General features: G+C 44.4%; 5 protein-coding genes across 5 annotated transcripts in view; 2 read left to right on the forward strand and 3 right to left on the reverse strand.

The window, feature by feature from the left end:
* Positions 1-7: 7 nt before the first annotated feature.
* On the reverse strand, positions 8-3,199 carry LOC130391910 (proteasome subunit alpha type-2). The gene is made up of 8 exons (XM_056602246.1): positions 3,089-3,199; positions 2,484-2,560; positions 2,190-2,322; positions 1,871-1,993; positions 1,281-1,362; positions 1,012-1,085; positions 684-741; positions 8-191 (listed from the first exon to the last, which is right to left on the reverse strand). The coding sequence occupies exons 1-8, from the start codon at positions 3,127-3,129 to the stop codon at positions 75-77; spliced, it is 705 nt and encodes a 234-aa protein (XP_056458221.1). The 5' UTR covers positions 3,130-3,199; the 3' UTR covers positions 8-74.
* A 201-nt stretch (positions 3,200-3,400) lies between these two features.
* mrpl32 (mitochondrial ribosomal protein L32) lies at positions 3,401-5,319 on the forward strand. Its single transcript, XM_056602251.1, has 3 exons — positions 3,401-3,599; positions 3,953-4,152; positions 4,391-5,319. Exons 1-3 carry the CDS (start codon positions 3,503-3,505, stop codon positions 4,637-4,639), a joined length of 546 nt encoding a protein of 181 aa, XP_056458226.1. The 5' UTR covers positions 3,401-3,502; the 3' UTR covers positions 4,640-5,319.
* On the reverse strand, positions 4,928-8,322 carry ccdc127a (coiled-coil domain containing 127a). The gene is made up of 4 exons (XM_056602245.1): positions 8,230-8,322; positions 7,409-7,546; positions 6,843-7,087; positions 4,928-6,502 (listed from the first exon to the last, which is right to left on the reverse strand). Exons 2-4 carry the CDS (start codon positions 7,536-7,538, stop codon positions 6,056-6,058), a joined length of 822 nt encoding a protein of 273 aa, XP_056458220.1. The 5' UTR covers positions 7,539-7,546; positions 8,230-8,322; the 3' UTR covers positions 4,928-6,055.
* A 230-nt stretch (positions 8,323-8,552) lies between these two features.
* Positions 8,553-17,948, forward strand: sdha (succinate dehydrogenase complex, subunit A, flavoprotein (Fp)). The gene is made up of 15 exons (XM_056602244.1): positions 8,553-8,662; positions 9,038-9,121; positions 9,261-9,422; positions 9,646-9,789; positions 9,974-10,138; positions 10,792-10,940; positions 11,267-11,391; positions 12,255-12,423; positions 13,282-13,477; positions 13,567-13,738; positions 14,209-14,327; positions 14,772-14,883; positions 15,008-15,138; positions 15,569-15,682; positions 15,945-17,948. Exons 1-15 carry the CDS (start codon positions 8,597-8,599, stop codon positions 16,029-16,031), a joined length of 1,995 nt encoding a protein of 664 aa, XP_056458219.1. The 5' UTR covers positions 8,553-8,596; the 3' UTR covers positions 16,032-17,948.
* si:dkey-33i11.9 (synapse differentiation-inducing gene protein 1-like) overlaps positions 17,817-18,228 on the reverse strand; it is a 30,172-nt gene continuing 29,760 nt past the window's right edge. Inside the window, exon 3 of the mRNA XM_056602249.1 lies at positions 17,817-18,156. Coding sequence (XP_056458224.1) covers positions 18,010-18,156 — 147 coding nt within the window. The 3' untranslated portion in view covers positions 17,817-18,009. The remainder of the gene's footprint in view (positions 18,157-18,228) is intronic.

Below are 18,228 nucleotides of genomic sequence, written 5' to 3' on the forward strand. Positions count from 1 at the left end.
CAATTGGTGTAGTTACTCTGCCATGTCTTTAATTGAAAAAACAGGGTCATGTAGACAGAAAAAAACAAAACAGTTCACGCAATGGCTGCCAGGTAGTCTTTGACCTCAGCGGGGGTGAGCCGTCTGAAGCCAGCCTCGTTGCAGATCCCGACCTCGATGTTCTCCTCCGTCATCTGGCCCTCAAAGCTCTCCTGCAACGTGAACCGTGGAGAAGGTGGGGGTCAGGATCCATTTTAAACACAGCTTTGTTGAACACCCGATTTTTGATTGGGCATTCATTCAAGTAAGAAATAACTAGGTCAACGTCACGAAACAAACAACTTCAGTTGATGCAAGGCCCATTCGCCAACACCCTATCAGGGTTTATTTCACGATAATGGCCGGCTTGCTTAGGCCCAATCCCATTTCTTCCCCTTACCCCTCCCCCTTGTTTTGAAGGGGTAAGGGGAAGGGGTAAGGGGTAGAAATTGGATTGGGCCTAAGGCATGAATTAGCCCTTCCCCTTACCCCTTCAAAACAAGGGGGAGGGGTAAGGGGTAGAAATGGGATTTACTGTTTGTAAACACCACACACTGTTCACAAACAGTGGGGTGTCCCTGCTAGATTGGAGTTAATATTAGACATAAAGAGCATAATATTAGACATAAAGGGCATATGAATGTGGAAATAAATCCATAATATACCTTCAGTGTCAAGATGGCAGTGTGGATGGCATCTTCCAATTCCAGGTCATTGTTGTACCTTAAGGGAAAGGGAAAATAAACGCAACGTTATTTTACTTTCTCATCCCATAATACCTAGTGATAGTACCACATCATCATCACCTCATAAACCAATGTAGTAAAAATCCAGTTTACATATGGTTATGTACAGTTTGTAACTGGTTTCTACCTAAAATAATATCATTTAGTAGACTTTGATGCCTTCAGTTATATGAATAACAGTTCAGAATGCCTTCAAAATAATTAAGAAAAAATATTTTACAGTTCTTAAATTGCAGTTTCACTATACCTTTTTTCTAGGAATGTTTTGCCGTTTACATAGTTCTTCCCCATGGCTGTGGCCTTCCATGCGAAGTACGCTCCCTGTCAAAAGCAAAAAATAAGTTGATTTGGATGAACTTGAAACGGTTGGTAGGCTCAGGCTGACACGGTAGTAATCACAGATTACTACCATTAACAAGTACAAGCCATGACATTTCAACAAACGTGATGACTGCAGTAAAAGTGGTTGAATGACTCTTTATATCATTCACTCAAATGACTTTAACTGACACTTACAGAAGGATCAGACTGGAACAAGTAGGGTTGATCTTCATCCCATCCGGCAATCAGCAATGACACACCAAATGGACGCACCCCGCTAGAATATAAAATCAAGCATTTGTAAAACAAATTGCAGTAGAAAATGAACCGCGTGTCTGTTTATCCAAAGTTTTCTATTCCAGGCTAATGAATAGTACAATATCAGTGTCATTGAATTACTAGAAACACGTGATAAGAAAGGATCACTGTGCTCAAGCAGTACACTGCACAATTATTTATTTATTTTTAACTTTTGCCGTTCCGGGAAATTTGGAACATCTTTGAAGTTTACATTCACAATTCAATGTTTATACTAACAATTTGCATACGTTACTATGATGATATTAAATTCGGATCATTGGACATATTCAACCTTTTTGTTTCAGCAATGCCAACAGGTTCAAAATATAATGTTTTCTAGGTCTAGGCTCAGTTGCTTAATTAACAATGAAGCCCCAATTATAAATATGGATACCCAATTATACAAAAAAAACGAATAGGTTGACACATTATCTAACTTGTACATTCATGTGTTGGTGCAATGTTACACATGAACCACAACTTACCCAGACTGTGTATATTCCTGCATGACAGAGGCAATTCTCTGAACCAACTGTCCAGTGGGGATGGGCTCCTGGTAGACCAAGAAGTACTGTTGGGCCAATTTTCTGGCTCGACGTACCAAAACTCTAAAGGGCAGATTGAAAAGTTGCGTGAGTCATGAGCTTAATTGAGCAATTCATAAAATTGCTCAAAAAATTGCTCAGGCTAATGAGGCCATTGCAGAGTCCTATGCAAGAATGTATTATCACAAGAATTACCATTGCTATGCATCACACATGTAATGGTAAAGATTGTTACATTAGTGTGCAGACACATACACACCTGTAGTCAGGCCCCATCCCACTGTACACCATCCCTATGTGCTTGGTGATGGGTTCCACCTTATGAACACTCTGCTCATCGTAAAGGATGGACTTCTGTTTCTTTTCTGTTGCTAGTACAACGCCATTGGATGCTGAAAAACAAAGACAATTTAAATAAAATGTGTTGCATTCAATGATCCATTTAAAAAAAAAAAATCACTGTACCTCCAGCATTTTCCTCAATTATCAAATCACTTTTAACTGGACATACAGAAGAAATTGTACAAAAAATAACACTTATTTTTGTTGTTACCTTTGATCCCGACTGAGGGGGCTCCTGCTGCTACGGCTGCCAGGGCATACTCAATCTGGACCAGTTTACCCGAAGGACTGAAAAGAACATTCACATTGAGTTGAGGGAGTATTATTAATACAAACAGAATACTCTAATATAAACATGAGAACCTGAACTTTTGGAGATCAGTGGTCAACAATGGCAATGCATCAGTTTATAACGAAAACAGAAATGAAACCAAAAGTTGGCTTGGCAAGCGCACTTAGCTATCATTGCTAACTATGACAGTTCTTTGTGTTCAGCATCCACAATAATGAAGCACAACACGATTTATATTTAGTGACAAATAATAGGTCCATCGATCATTTAAAATGTTGCTACAAATAAAATAAAGTAAGTGTTATTCCATTCTCTCGTGCTTTTAGCTGGCGTGCTAACGAGTCCATTCATAAGTACAGGGGGATGACAACGCATCGTCAAGGTTTTTACGGTATTACGGCAACAGAAGAAACAGTCGGAAGTCTGCAGTGGCCACGAAACAATCGATTTCAAAACACGAACCGATCAATACAACAGGTTAGTGCCCGATTACCACAGGACGACAGTATTATGTTTAAGTTTACCTAAATGTGGTGAGAGAGAAACTGTATCCACGTTCCGCCATTTTTGCTTCTGCAGGTTCCTTCAGTCGGAGCAACAACGCTGGACGTGATTGGTGAATATACGTTTCCGGTGCAAGAGGTTGTGGTAAACTTTTTTATTAATGTTATTAATATCAAGTATCAATTTTTTGTGTAACACTTTGTATTATACGTTTGGGTGATTATTTACGTTTAGTCCCCTGTTTCAAATATATAGATATTTGCTTCTTGAACTCCAAAATGCTGACATTTTATAACATAAAAACTACAATATCCATCGTGCCACTTTTTATTGGCGCACATGAATGACGTTTGACGTCCCAATGACCGTGAGCTGCGTGAAACCCCACTCTGACATCCATGCTTTAGGATCAAGCATACACAAAACCAAACACAATGATGAGTTTAGCGGGTTTATTGCATAGTCTGAGACGTTCATTGCTTCACTTAGAAGGAAAGCTTCTACAGTCTGCAGGATTTGACGGACATTTGGGTGAGTTTTTGCTTTGAACACCGATTATCTAAGAGGGCTAGGACTGTAGTACCATAGGCATATTTCTCTATGTGTAGTTTCCCAAGTTTGTTTTGCAATTCCAGCATTTGGCCTTCTTACCTTGTTGTCAGATTAATGTGTTCACCGTGTTAATGTGTTAATTAATGTGTTGTAGGGAATGGGTTATCCTAACAATTGTTAGTGTCTGTCACTTGGTTCTATTAACATCCTTACTGTACCTACAGCGATACATTGTTTCTCTTTCTTCTGACAAATGTACTTCTTGTGAGTCATTTTGGATAAAAGCGTCTGCTAAATGCCCTAAATGTGAATGTTATGTATTTTTCTTCTAGCACCTGCGCTTGCATTGAATGGCCCTAGACTGCAGGTCCAACCCCAGCAGGACGAGCATCTTGATGAAGAGCAGCAGAGCCCAGAACAGCCGCCTGGCATCCTGGACAACATTATGTGGATGGCAGCGCCTAAGAAAAGACGCTCTATAGAAATCAACCGTACTAGAAGAAGAGCCGTCGAAAAACTAATAAAAGTCCAGGTATGGGTAAAATGTATAAATCTTGGGCGTTGATATATTTGAAGAGAAATTCTGTTGACATCTTATAACATGAGTTTATTATTTATTATTATTTTAAGCAATTCACTATTCTTTCCAGCATTAACACGATTGGCTTGATTTCTTCCCTTTTTGTTTATGTCACCGTCTACACCTGTCTCTTCCATTTACCACGTGTTCATTCAAACACCCTACTTTCAAAACACTACGCAACTCCCAGGACAACGTGGTGCCGTGTTTGGAGTGCGGCCACCTAAAGCAGAAGCACGTCCTGTGTGGGTTCTGTTACGAGAAGGTACGCAGAGAAACGTCGCTCATTCGCATTCAAATAAACGCCCAGGAAGGAGGCCCCCTGAAGGCTCCAGCCACTGAAACGGTTGTCCTGTATGAGGGAGAGATGCCGGGCGACCAGGACCAAGACAAGAGGATAGTGGAGAGAGCAAGGAAACGACCCACCTGGTTCACCTAATGGGATTAAACGTCGGATTGTGTGAACACATTAAGACACACAAATATATTGTGCGAGTACAGACAGTTGAATGGCAAGTTTTTTGCCATTTGGTTTCATGTACTTTATTTGTATGTTATTGTCTCATGTCTACGTCTGGAATTCAAAAGCAAACTGTTGCATTGTGTTTGTAATTATTTTACAATACACCATATGGACAAAACAAGCAACTCATAAATGTTTATGTAATATTTTGCTAATAAAATTATCTCTAGCCATGTTTCCGTAATCAGATCATTTTTAAATGAAGTGAATGGAAGCTTTTGGTTAAACTACTGCTGTAGCCATTCGATGTTACATTTATTATTTATTCCCAAAGCAGAACAAAATGCATGAAACTTTTCTTAAAAGGGCAATAACCATAGGATGACACTATTCGAATGGTATGCTCTGAAAAGTTATACTCTTGCAGTTCCAAGGTTTTAAACGCCATTTTTATTGTGCAATACTTACATCACAGCAAACAAAAAGATGGCCAATAAATGAAAGACGTGGCAAAACAAAGCATGCACATTTCATTCGTATCTTGGTACAACAGTGTTGCACATAAAATAAAACATGAATGCTTGCAAAAGGGTGAAAGTCATTTTACATACAAACTTATTGACAGAATTAAATTATGGTGGCGTCAATGTTCTTTGTATTCCCTGAATTTAATAAATGTCATGTCATCTCTTTAATGAGAAAGTTTTACCTCATCATCAGGAGGGGGGTTTAAGAATTTTGTTTTCCAAACATATTTATATTATGACAGCGAAACAATATAAATAAACACTAATTCAGAGAGATGCTTACTTTACATACTCATATTACTCATGGAAGACCTCTTCTGGAAAGAACGTCCATACAGCATGAATGGAAGAAAAAAAAAGATCTGATCATTAGAATCAATAAAAAAAATAACTGTTATAAGCTCAATATTTACAATCCTCTCAATAGGATCAAAGGTGAATCTTAAAAATGAACACAATACATTTATTTTCAATTTAAATCCTAATCGAACAAAGTGCTAGTTGTGGGACCCTGATGACAAGTTCACAAATTCAGTTTCTCGCTGAACATCAGTGAGGCCCATTCGGTCTCCGGTTGAAACCAACTTTCCAAACCCCCAAAGTGAACACACCAATCAGTGCTTGGGGCTGAATACTGCCCAGCCATTGCATGACTAGTTATGACCTAAAACTCCCTCCTTATAGCGCTAATGGGTGCGTCCAGTTTTTTGGTTTTGAAATATGTTTTCAGTGGAAGCGAGGCCCGACCAATCATGGAAAGAGAAACTGAAACGAGATGTTGGATATCAGGATCGTCTCCTGGATCAGGACGGCCAGCAGTTCTCCCAAAAAGCCTCTTCCCCGACCCCGATCCCGCTCGCCCAGTTCACTCAACACGAGAACCCATTTTCCCCCTCAGAACGGCGTCATGGGCCCTCTTGTGCCCCTCCACCGTGACCTGCAGCTGCCAGTACTTCAGGTACACCCACATCAGGCTGCCGTTCTTACGGTCGTCTGTGTTCAGCACATCGGCACAGTGCTTGTCCTTCCTGAAGATGTCCTTCAGATCCCTCTCCAGCTCCACGCCCCGGCCCAGGCCCACCTTCACGGCGTCCAGCAGCATCTCCTGCTCCATCTCCTGCCGCTGGGCTCGGGGCCTCAGGATGGAGCAGTAGGCGTTCTGCCGCTCCACCAGGCGGGCCTCCAGCTCCCTCAGAGCCGCCTCTGCCCTCGGACGCTCGGCCCTCTCCTGCTCGAGGGCGTCGCGGAGCACCGCCCCGGCCGTGCCAGACTGCAGCATCCTCTGCTTCTCCTGCTCCAGGCCATCACGCTCCTAGTTGGGGGGGGGGGGGCAAGGGTTCGAGAGGGCAGGTTGAATGGCAGACGGAGAGGAGGAGAGCTTGTTCTGTTTCAAGGCAATCGCAACCGAACAGACATCATTATGTGGAGAACCTGCAAGAAGTGTATAATGCTGGATGGAAACCATCGGAGCGAAGAAATATTAGGACAGAATATGTTTAAATGGTTTTAAATGTTACAACTGAACATCAAGCTGTTGTGAAGAGACAAGAGAGCAGCCCAAATAAATGTTTGTAAAAAAAAAGAATTTACAAGCACAAGTCATTCACAGTTTGCGAAAGGGACACTTTTGAGAAGGAGGAAACGTTATTCACCTGCTTTAAGTGCTTCTTTTCATCCATCATCTGCAGCCTATGGGACTGCATGGCCTTCTTGTAGCCCTCGACCCTTTGCTTCTCCGTCTCCACCTGGATCTCCAGCAGAGCCGCGGCCCTGCGCACCTCTGTCAGGGAGTGTCCGTACCTCTTCTCCATCTCTGTCCTTATGCTGGAGACCTGCTCATTATGCCGCACCTTCACCTCATCGATTTCCCTTTGGGACTCCCTGCTCCAGATCCAACCTTGTTTCGACAGGGGCAGTCAGGAGGTGATTGGAAAACAAGCCGGAAACTTTAAATTGCTTTCAAGTTTAAAGGGTCACTGTACAAAAGACAGCTTGTTTGCATCGGCTGCCACTTAAAAGGAACAATCCACCAAGCACTGTTTACTGTGAAATATGTTTATGCTGCTCATCAAATGACGAGGCTTTGTCTCATTGTGACCATTTCACGAATTGGATTGATAATATTTTTCATACATTGAGAACCCATTCAATATCCGTCTCTCTATTTTTCTGAATCTTGTGCAAACGTTCACAAATATACATTTAGAAATGTGCTTACGGAAGGCCGCCAGTCCAAGCATCGGGATCAATAGGGCGTAGTTCCATGGGTTACCATTACCACCCCCAGCTCTCCTCTCTCCTGGGTCTGGGTCAATGTTCCATCTGGGGGGGTCGTTCAAGTTGTTCATGGAGCTGACTGTAAGAACCAAAAACATGGTACTTGTATCTATATTCATATGTAGAAACATGCGCATGAAATTAGGAGACTCTTAGATAAAGGTTCAGCAGGTTGGGGACACGTCCATTAGTTATGAGCGGGGAGCGCAACGCCATAACCTCTTCCCCTTCACTGTCTGTTCTTTGTGTAGGGGAGAGGAAAGGCCCCAACACTTCTGCAACTACTCTTATTTTGCGTTTCTTCATTGACCACATCAGCAACTATCCATCCATATTATGTATTATCAATAACACATTATTTGTTTTTTGTTTTTATTGTTGTTATTGTTTCCCGTCATTTTTAGCAATTGATGATCTGGGGAAACCAGTGAGTTTTATAAATACCTTTTCCTATTGTACCACCAATTGCTGCGTTTGATGGACAATAGTTGAAAACTACAAATTGGTGCATTGCTAGCAACGGTTAGGTGGTTACAAACCAGTTTCGCTCACTACATGCCAGGGCAAGGATTGGGAGCCGCATTGAAGGAATGGAGTGTTTACATTTTAGCCGTGCAACCTCACCAGCAAAAAATACTTCTACAATGCTGATGCACGCAGGGTTGCTTAACATAGGGCTATTTGCTTCGCTATTCACAAACATTTGCACAACGAAAGTATTTAACAACTCGAATTTTGTTAAAATTAGGTGTTTTGTCTCACCTTGAAGTAAAAGACTAGGTCACGTATACATTTGTTCCTTCACGTCAGGTTATACAATTCCCATTAAAGTTGGTTAGGTAAACCAAATTAGTCCAACTGACACAATTTGGGTGATCATATTAAATCACAACACAGCAAACGTTTCTCTTTCAGCCAAAATTTTCAATTTCAGAATTCTTTATTAAATTGAAACGTATGTGAATACAATCTCATGACAATATCTCGTTATACATTATAAACAAATACGAAAGAACGTTAAAGATTGCCTCTGACCCCTCACATCGGAGTTGGTTTGGTCCAGCTGGTGTGTACAACCCGAAAAAGGCTCCCTTCGCCGTTTCCGCCAAAGCTGTCCTTCACATGAAACATGGCTTCTATACGTTTGGCTTCAAGTCTCCTTTCCAAAAGGATATTATCCTCCAAAACTAACGCTGTAAGTAATAATCTATTCATTTCGTGATGAGTGCTGTGGTATATATGTATTTGACTTGTATGTGTGTACGTCTAAACCAAAATAATTGTGCACTTTACGTTTCATAACCCTGAGTCCTTGACTTGCGTAACTGCCTTGTAGTTACAAGGCTTTGTGTTTAAAAATGTCAAATCATTAATATGCTACATGAATTGCCTTTGTGTCGCTGAAAGCACCTTGTATTGTATTGTATAGTATATTTCCATTTTTTTCCCCAAAAATCTATAGGTTTAATGCTTTCTCATCTCCTTGACCCTATAGTAGAGGCAGACGAGGGGAGAATATATTACATTTGTACATTATCGTAATTCTGACTCAATATTGTTTTCATTTCAGGCCTCTCTTGGTGCTACCAAATGTTCCCGGGACTTTCATTTTTCGATTTATGGCAAGAAGAACAATGCCAAAGTGTCAAATGATGTAAGTCGGCATAAACATTATTGTGCTACGGCAATAATGAGTATGTTTTCTATATTTGTCTTTGTGTTTTTATACGCATGTGTGTTTCTTGAAAGAAAAATTATGTTAATACTGATTTACTTCTGGTCAATCTGCATAGATTTCCACCCAGTACCCTGTGGTGGACCATGAATTCGATGCAGTGGTCGTCGGGGCCGGTGGAGCAGGATTAAGAGCAGCCTTCGGTCTATCTGAGGCTGGGTTCAACACAGCCTGTATAACCAAGCTCTTCCCCACCAGGTCGCACACAGTTGCTGCACAGGTACGAGCCACCCTCATTACTGTTATTTTTACATTTTGTTGTTTATAGGTCATAGCGTTATAGCCAGAAATTGTTGTCTTTGAGCTCTAAATAACTGTTAGCATTCCTAGTTCTTAGACGGGATCTAAACTTCACATGTTGAGCTCTTCAGTGTAATTTGTACTTAAAGTTTGCTTGTAGCTCTGTTGTACGGTATCTATTTCACGTGACCTCTACGTTTCAGGGTGGCATCAATGCAGCTCTTGGGAACATGGAGGGGGATGACTGGAGATGGCATTTCTACGACACTGTAAAGGGATCCGATTGGCTTGGAGACCAGGATGCTATTCACTACATGACAGAACAGGCCCCCGCTGCTGTAGTGGAGGTAAACACACAAACTACACGCTACACACACGCACACACGTATCCATAAACGCTCTCTCTTTCATTTTAGGCTTCGCATCCTTAAGTCCATTATCATCGACATTATCATCGGAAATCATTTGTTTCGGAAGTTCCGCTGCAAACCAAGTAACCCGGGGTTTCCCCGCACTCTCTCTCTCTCTCAGCTGGAGAACTTCGGCATGCCGTTCAGCCGTACCGAGGACGGCAAGATCTACCAGAGAGCCTTCGGGGGTCAGAGTCTCAAGTTCGGCAAGGGAGGCCAGGCCCACCGCTGCTGCTGTGTGGCCGACAGGACAGGACACTCCCTGCTGCACACACTCTACGGACGGGTAAACACACACACACACACACACACACACACACACACACACACACACACACACACACACACACACACACACACACACACACACACACACACACACACACACACACACACACACACACACACACACACACACACACACATCAATTCCTGCGGTATTTCCTGCATCAGCCGTTAGCCATCTTACATTTACAATAGTTGTTTGTCATATCCTCGACGTCCGACATCCTCGACGTCTGTCGCTAGTACCCGATCCGTAGCTCGTGCCGGGTCCGCACCTCCGGGTGCGTCCGCCACTGCTCACGCGCAGAATGTTATGTATGCGCCGCTTTGGGAACTGCCGTGGTCTCATGACTGTAGGTTAATTGGTGACTCCCCTCGCTACGTTGCCAGGATGGAGAATAGACTCCACACATTAAATCGGCGTGAACAAAATCAATAGTGAAATCTGACAATGTAGCATTTTTCATGAAACAATAATTTTCATGAAACAATCATTTTCTGTTGCTCAATGACCACTCTGGTAACCATTCATAATCAAATATTCTCTCTATGGAAACTACGACAAACTAAAGTTCTCTTAAGACAGTTTTTTAAACGTGTTTTCCTCTTTGGCTAATGCCCCCCCCCCCCCCCCCCCCCCCCATGTCTCTCCAGTCCCTGCGTTATGACACCAGTTACTTTGTGGAGTACTTCGCCCTGGACCTGCTGATGGAGGACGGCGAGTGTAAAGGCGTGATCGCCCTCTGCATGGAGGACGGCTCCATCCACCGCTTCCGCTCCAAGAACACCGTCATCGCCACCGGGTGGGCGAACTGTCCCTGTGGTTTCTGTTAATATCCAGCTGATGAACCAATCGTACTCTCTGGAGCACACGGTTTCAATCATGTAGCTAACCCTGCTGTCAATTTATGTTTTACATTTATTCGTCTATCTTTCGACTATTCTTATTGTGTGAATTCTACAACGTTCCTGCACTTTGTACCGTGATACCCTCATTTCCTGTCTGGGATTAATAAATGACAATCGTATTCTTATCTTCTGTAACGGTACTCAATAGGGTAGGTCCGGTTACAAGCGTTAGCATGAAGCCAGTGGTGACTGTAATAACTCCTGTCCCATCTCCCTACAGGGGTTACGGTCGCACCTTCTTCAGCTGCACCTCCGCCCACACCAGCACAGGGGACGGTAACGCCATGGTGACCAGGGCTGGCCTGCCCTGCCAGGACCTGGAGTTTGTGCAGTTCCATCCCACCGGTGAGCGGAACAGACCACCGTGTGTCCTAGGACCAATGAAAATGCTTCCCACTCAGTTCAGAATTAATCAATGCAGTGAATATGTAAAAGGGGACAGACAAGCTTGGCTTTTTTATAATATGAGCGAGAACTGTAATAATTGTGTGGGGAAAAAGGACGGTGAAGTTGGGCCCTTGACTTTGTTGGAGAACGCACATCCCGGACCAATGATGTCTATTGAATGATTAGTTATATAAATGGCCATGTAAGGTAGTCGATTTATTACTGTCCAATTGTAGGCAGGCAGTAAACTCCTTGTCAACAAACCCTCATGATGGCGCTTTACTCCAGGAGTTAGTTTAAAATGGACACAATTGGAACAATTGGCAATACTAGCATTCTGGGGAAACAGTCTGGCAGACCTCTTTGGACTGTTGCTTAGTTTAATATAAGTAAGCAACAGTTATTTTTGGTTGTTTGCTATCATTACTTGTAATACAGTCAATATTCAATTGGGGTTGTTGTTTTGGCCGGTTGTTTATGTCTTGAACTTCAATAATGAGTCCAGTGGAGAGTTGATGTTTATATTTGTCCCTGCTGGCCATCTGACACCAGACAGAATTTGTAAGACCTTTCCATAACAGACCTCTCACGTTTTGTTTTGAAGCAGTTTAAGAAGGTTCTCAATTGTGTTCGGTTTTTTGTCCAAAAACCAGAAACACAGAAGTGATCCAATTTCCTGTTTTATTTATATTCTGGTGTTATCGTGCAATGTCAATTCTGTGGGATTTTCCAATATTTTATAATAAATGTGTAGCAGGGGGGAAAAAAAAAACTTGAACTGATGAACCGTTATTAACGGATCCTGAATCCTTTATTTCTAGGTATCTATGGCGCGGGCTGCCTGATCACAGAGGGTTGCCGTGGCGAGGGCGGAATCCTGATCAACAGCGAGGGGGAGCGCTTCATGGAGCGCTACGCGCCCAACGCCAAAGACCTGGCCTCCCGCGACGTCGTCTCCCGCTCCATGACCATCGAGATCCGAGAGGGCAGGTGTGTGTGTGTGTGCGTGTGCGTGTGTGCGTGCGTGCGTGCGATGGCGTGTCACGTGCTTCGCCCATATGTCGCTGTTCCTCAACCCTATAGAAAGCAAAATTCTCTGAAGCATCCCAAACTACTGTGCTGTGCCCATTGTTGTGATAATTCAAATCCCTTGCTTTTGTACGATTTAAACATGATCCAAAGCAATGTGACCTCGTAGACCCTGGTAGCCATGGTAACGCCGCCCGTTCTGAGATTGTGGAAACCGCCAGATTATGTGCGTGCCCAATCTGCACGAGTCTTGCTTTGTTTCTGATAAACTGGCCCCCGGTCAGAACAGGCGTAGGCAGGTGTGGGCGAGGTGTGCCCTGCGTCAACACCGGGGAGTTTTTCAATCCAGATAAAAAAAAAAATCCCTCAATGAAGGATGGCGAATCTAGATATTCCCTCTCTTACTGTAAACCGTTGGCGTACCGTACAAAGACCCCCAGTGTTTCCCCCAGTACTGTATTGTTAAGGTGGCCGCCTTAACAACAACAATAGGGCCCCGCCTTGACTACCAATGTATATAAAAATATATATATATATATTATGTATTATTTATTTTTACTTTTTTTTATTATTATGCATTAACAAAGTAGAAAACTCTAGTAGGGAAAGAAAACATACCTCCATTAGGTGTAAAAAAAAGATCAGTAATGCATCAGTAATACTGTTACAACAATGGTCGTGCCGCTTTTTTAATTGAATAGAAACGCAGACCCCCCCCCCCCTGCTCCTTGACCACCTTGACTCAGACATTAACTGGGGGAAACGCTGGACCCCCTTGGTAAAACAACCTTTTGTCCCTCTACGCCTTTTCCCTCTCAGGGGGGTGGGACCCGATAAGGACCACGTCCACCTCCAGCTGCACCACCTCCCGCCCCAGCAGCTGGCCACCAGGCTGCCGGGCATCTCGGAGACGGCCATGATCTTCGCCGGGGTGGACGTCACCAAGGAGCCCATCCCCGTGCTGCCCACGGTGCACTACAACATGGGCGGCGTGCCCACCAACTACAAAGGACAGGTGCGTCACGTCGCGTCGACGCACGCTTCTGCACGAACGGGGACCCCGGGATACACTGTATTTGACCGTGAACGTATTCGTCCCCCCAGGTGATCACTCACTCCGACGGCGTGGACCATGTGGTGCCGGGCCTGTACGCCTGCGGGGAAGCGGCCTGTGCCAGTGTCCACGGGGCCAACCGCCTGGGCGCCAACTCGCTGCTGGACCTGGTGGTGTTCGGCCGAGCCTGCGCCCTCACCATCGCCGAGGAGGACAAGCCCGGTGAGCCCCACCCTCCGACCGACCTCCCCGACCGACCGGCCCTCCACCTCGAGTTAAGCCGCGCTGCGTTCTGGAAGCTCTACTGTAGGGTCTTCTGGCAACGTTCTGGAAGACCCTACAGTAGAGCTTCCAGAACGTTGCCCCGGCAACGTTCTGGAAGCTCTACTGCGGTGTCTTCCAGAACGTTGCCCCGGCGACGTTCCTTGGAGGGACAACGGCGTCGGCCAATGGGAATGACGCCACGTAGGCGAATCTGGTTTATTTGTATGCTTTACCGCCGTGGGTTTATTGAAGCACCTGAATATCTTTATTTATTTTTGGTTATTGGTGTTGACCGCTGAGCAATTAGTTATGAAACCCATATTTTCCCCTAATGCCATTAGCATTTTTTGTGAATATTGATGGATGTGTGTGCAGCGGGGACGGCACTGCATGTGAGGCTGACCTGTGCCTGGTCCCTACCTCCCCAGGAGAGCAGCTGTCCCCGCTGAAGCCCAACGCAGGGGAGGAGTCCGTGGCCAACCTGGACAAGCTCCGCTACGCCGACGGATCCATGAGGACGTCGGAGATCAGGCTCAACATGCAGAAGGTAGGGGGGGGGTTCTGCCGCCCAAACGGGTTCCTTATGTGCCGCGTCCCGTTCAGCAGGGGACCACCGCCGTTGGACCTGCTGTCCCCGATGCAGGCTTTCACGAATGTAGGGAAGGGTTTGGACGGAGGCAAACTCGACTGGCACCAATTGTTTTCTCGGTCGGTTCCCTTTCCTCCCCTCAGTCATTTGAGGGCTAGGACTTGGAGTTGTGTTTTCTCGTATGTTGTTTGAAACACTGCATTGCTCATCTTGGAAAGGGCTCCCTAGAAAAATAGATCTTGTCATCTCAGTGGGACTTACCTGGTTCAATAAACACATACAGACACGTTACGGTGGACGGACGAACAGTAAAACGCTGGCCCTCGCCGATGTCTTCCTCTAGTCTTGTCGGTGATCTCCGGTGTCGTTCTAACTGGCTTCTCTTCCCTCGGCCCCCTGCAGACGATGCAGAACCACGCCGCCGTGTTCCGTACCGGCTCCGTCCTGAAGGAGGGCTGTGACAAGCTGGACGCCGTGTACCAGACCCTGGACGACATCAAGACCTTCGACCGAGGTGCTGCAGCAACGTGTTATTCATCCACTTCACTTACACACCTGTTATACTCGTCTCTCCCCACACGGTATAGTTTCTGATCTGTTCTCTCTGTCGGTTTCCCCCTCCCTCTGCATCCATCCAGGCATCGTGTGGAACACAGATCTGGTGGAGTCCCTTGAGCTGCAGAACCTGATGCTGAACGCCACCCAGACCATCCACGGTGCCGAGCAGAGGAAGGAGAGCAGGGGGGCACACTCCCGAGAGGACTTCAAGGTCTGAGCTCCTCTTAAGTCCGTTGGCGGGGCTTTTGCTCTTCTCGACATCTCCGACGTCGCTCTGTGCTTGTTCCAAAGGGCACAGATGTGTCGGGACGGACGCAAAAATAATGGATTGAAACGATTGCTCCAAACATAGTCCACAGCCACGCGGTGCTCTGTGTGCTTTGCTCCGTTCAAATAATAGGATTCTACAAACTAAGCTATGGGCTTAAAGATGAAATGTGATAAGCCATTACAAGACGTTTTGAAAATCTGCCTCTTCTGACATCACAAGCGGGCGTGTCCACCTAGATGTGTGCTGGATACACCCGCTTGTGATGACAGAAGGCATCACACCTGGTGGTATAATATATCAGCTTTAATTCTTGTTTCTCCTTTGTCCCTGTTGTTCCATTAAACCTTATTTTACGGCTGTTTTCTCCAAGGACCGTATGGACGAGTACGACTACACCAAGCCTCTGCAGGGCCAGGAGAAGAAACCCTTCGAGGAACACTGGAGGAAGCACACGCTTTCCTACGTTGACCCAAAGACTGGCAAGGTAGGAGTCTCCTCTCGCTATCCAGCCGCCTGTAAGGGCCTATTAAATGGACAACGAATGGAATACTTTACGAAAACAGTGATACAATGGGATAGATAACTATGTTGAAGATCATATAAGACATATAACCCTTTTTAAAACGATGCAAAAACGATTTTAGGTTTACTGTCCTTTTTTAAGTCCATATCCAACCCTGGTGTAAACATAAGGTCCCATGTGTTTCTAGGTGTGCATGTGTTTGACTCATTTCCTTCTATCCCAGGTCACTCTGGAGTACCGCCCTGTGATTGACACCTCCCTAGACGAACAGGCTTGTGCTGCCATTCCCCCCGCCATCCGCTCCTATTAAGCCCCCCACCCAAACACACATCATCCCTCCGCTTTGTCCTCAAGCACAGCATCTCATAACTCAACTACCTATTCAGCTATTAAACGTCCCTTTGGAAATGTACTCCTGAGCTAACTTATGATTTTGCTTTAATTTTTGCTCCTACTCTTTGACGGTTTGTATCATTCTGATATATATGCCTTTTTAATTTAAAAGCTTTCAGCGGCAGATACTGAAATGATTGTGGCTGTACCCCCATTCTAACGGTAAACAGTGGAACGGTATTCATCTTTGATTCGTAAATCTACCATTGATCGTGAATGGTAGACACATCAGCTGTTTTTGTAAGGTGTTGGTTTCCTTTGATTTGCTGTTTCATGGAAAGGGATTGCTAATAACATCTTGCCAATGTTTGTTCTTTGAAATGCACGCTGATGGTGTTGTGAGTATTGTTGATTTAGTGTAAATATCTGACATAGTGTCATATGACAATGTAGGGGGTAGATTTCTCTCAGTCACTATTGCCTTCTGTGCGTTGTGTAACGCAACAAATTGCTGTGCATGCATGCTCTAAGGGACAACAAGCTCATTGTTGATATATATATATATAAAATAAGACTTTGTTTTGACATTATATAAACAAGTTGTGTTAATGTCTGAATTTAATTTTTTTGTCTGGCATGTTGATTATTTCTTCGCAAATATTTGTACTTAAATGTTGAATAAAGGGAACCCTACACTTTGAGGTCAAGGGTCGATATGACTTGTAGTACCCGCACATATCACAAGGGGGCATCAAATAATAACAATTGGTTTGTCGTGGTTCCCTAATTTGACCGCCAAATTGCATTTCATCTCATTTAGGTCTCATTTATTGACCGATCCATAACTGCGTTCACACCAAAAGCTGTAAAGCGTTTTGAGCTATAAGCCCCCATTGACTTTTTATTAGACATGAGCGATAAAGCGATTGGAGCGATAACTTTAAAGCTGAAGCTGTAAATGAGAGTTGAAAACAGCTCAACTCTATGCAAATGAGCTAGTAGCGTTTCGGCTGTAAATGGGCGCCAGCCAATCGGATTGTAGATGTCTCTCGTCGGCGTGGGTCCCAGTAAACACACGCGAGAAAACGCAAGAGCGATATGAGCTGTAAATATTTTGGACGGCGTTTTTTTTTTTTGGGCGATTTTGCAGTTAGGTCTCATTTATTGACCGATATAATCGCACTTTCTTTTCTGAGTGTGAAGTGCAGGAGCAGGAAGATGAGAACCTTGCACTATCAGATTAGGTCACCACTTTAGGACTAATCTCACTCTAATCTCACTCTCTTTGACTCCGTCAAAGAGATGATTTGAGTCCGCCCTCGCATGGAATTAATCATTTCGTTGCAAAAGGTATTTCTCTTGTGAAATGGACTGAAAATACCTCGCTTGATAGAATGCTAGGACCAGGCGGTGTCGGTTTATGGAATATCTCAAATGGTCGAGTAGGCTATGGACCTCCACCAAATGTCTCTATTATTGGCAATGTAAAAGCTCTAAACTTTCGGGGCCAAGCAGTCGAAGGGGGCGTGTCACAGAAATATTCATAACTTCCCATCGATTTGCGCCCTCAAAAAAGATACTGAAAGGTCACAAAATCGGTCTGTCTGTTAACAATAGTGCCTACCAAGGTTGGTTACAATTCATGGTTGATTGTGAAATAGTAGGCCTAATTGCAAGTAGAATAGCCTAAAAGTATAATTATAGAGTATATTTTGGTACTGTTGACGCCAAAACATGACAAAGAAGTCTATTCATGGGGACTTTTAAGAACATTCACATGAATTGCCATTAACGAGTATTCCACGCATACGTTTTTTAATAGTAGAAAATGTTGGTGAAAGCAGACATTAGAAAACATACCCCCCGCCCCCTTAACTTGGTAGAATCAAACCAACACCATTGAAATATAATGGACGATTACTGGTGAGCTGAATCAAAACGAGATCACCGTGGCATTATCTGACCAAATTGAGTAGGAAGAAGCGGCCGCAGAGGACCGCGAGGATGAGCCCGATGCCGATGGCCGCGTGGTTCAGGCGGCGCGCTACAGCGCTCTTCGCCCCGGCAGCCTGCAGATCACCACGATCTATCGCCTTCCTTGTCTGCGAAACGCACGCACACGCACACGCACACGCACGCACACACACACACACACACACACACACACACACACA

This window comes from Gadus chalcogrammus, chromosome 11, assembly GCF_026213295.1.
Source record: "Gadus chalcogrammus isolate NIFS_2021 chromosome 11, NIFS_Gcha_1.0, whole genome shotgun sequence".
NCBI lineage: Eukaryota > Metazoa > Chordata > Actinopteri > Gadiformes > Gadidae > Gadus > Gadus chalcogrammus.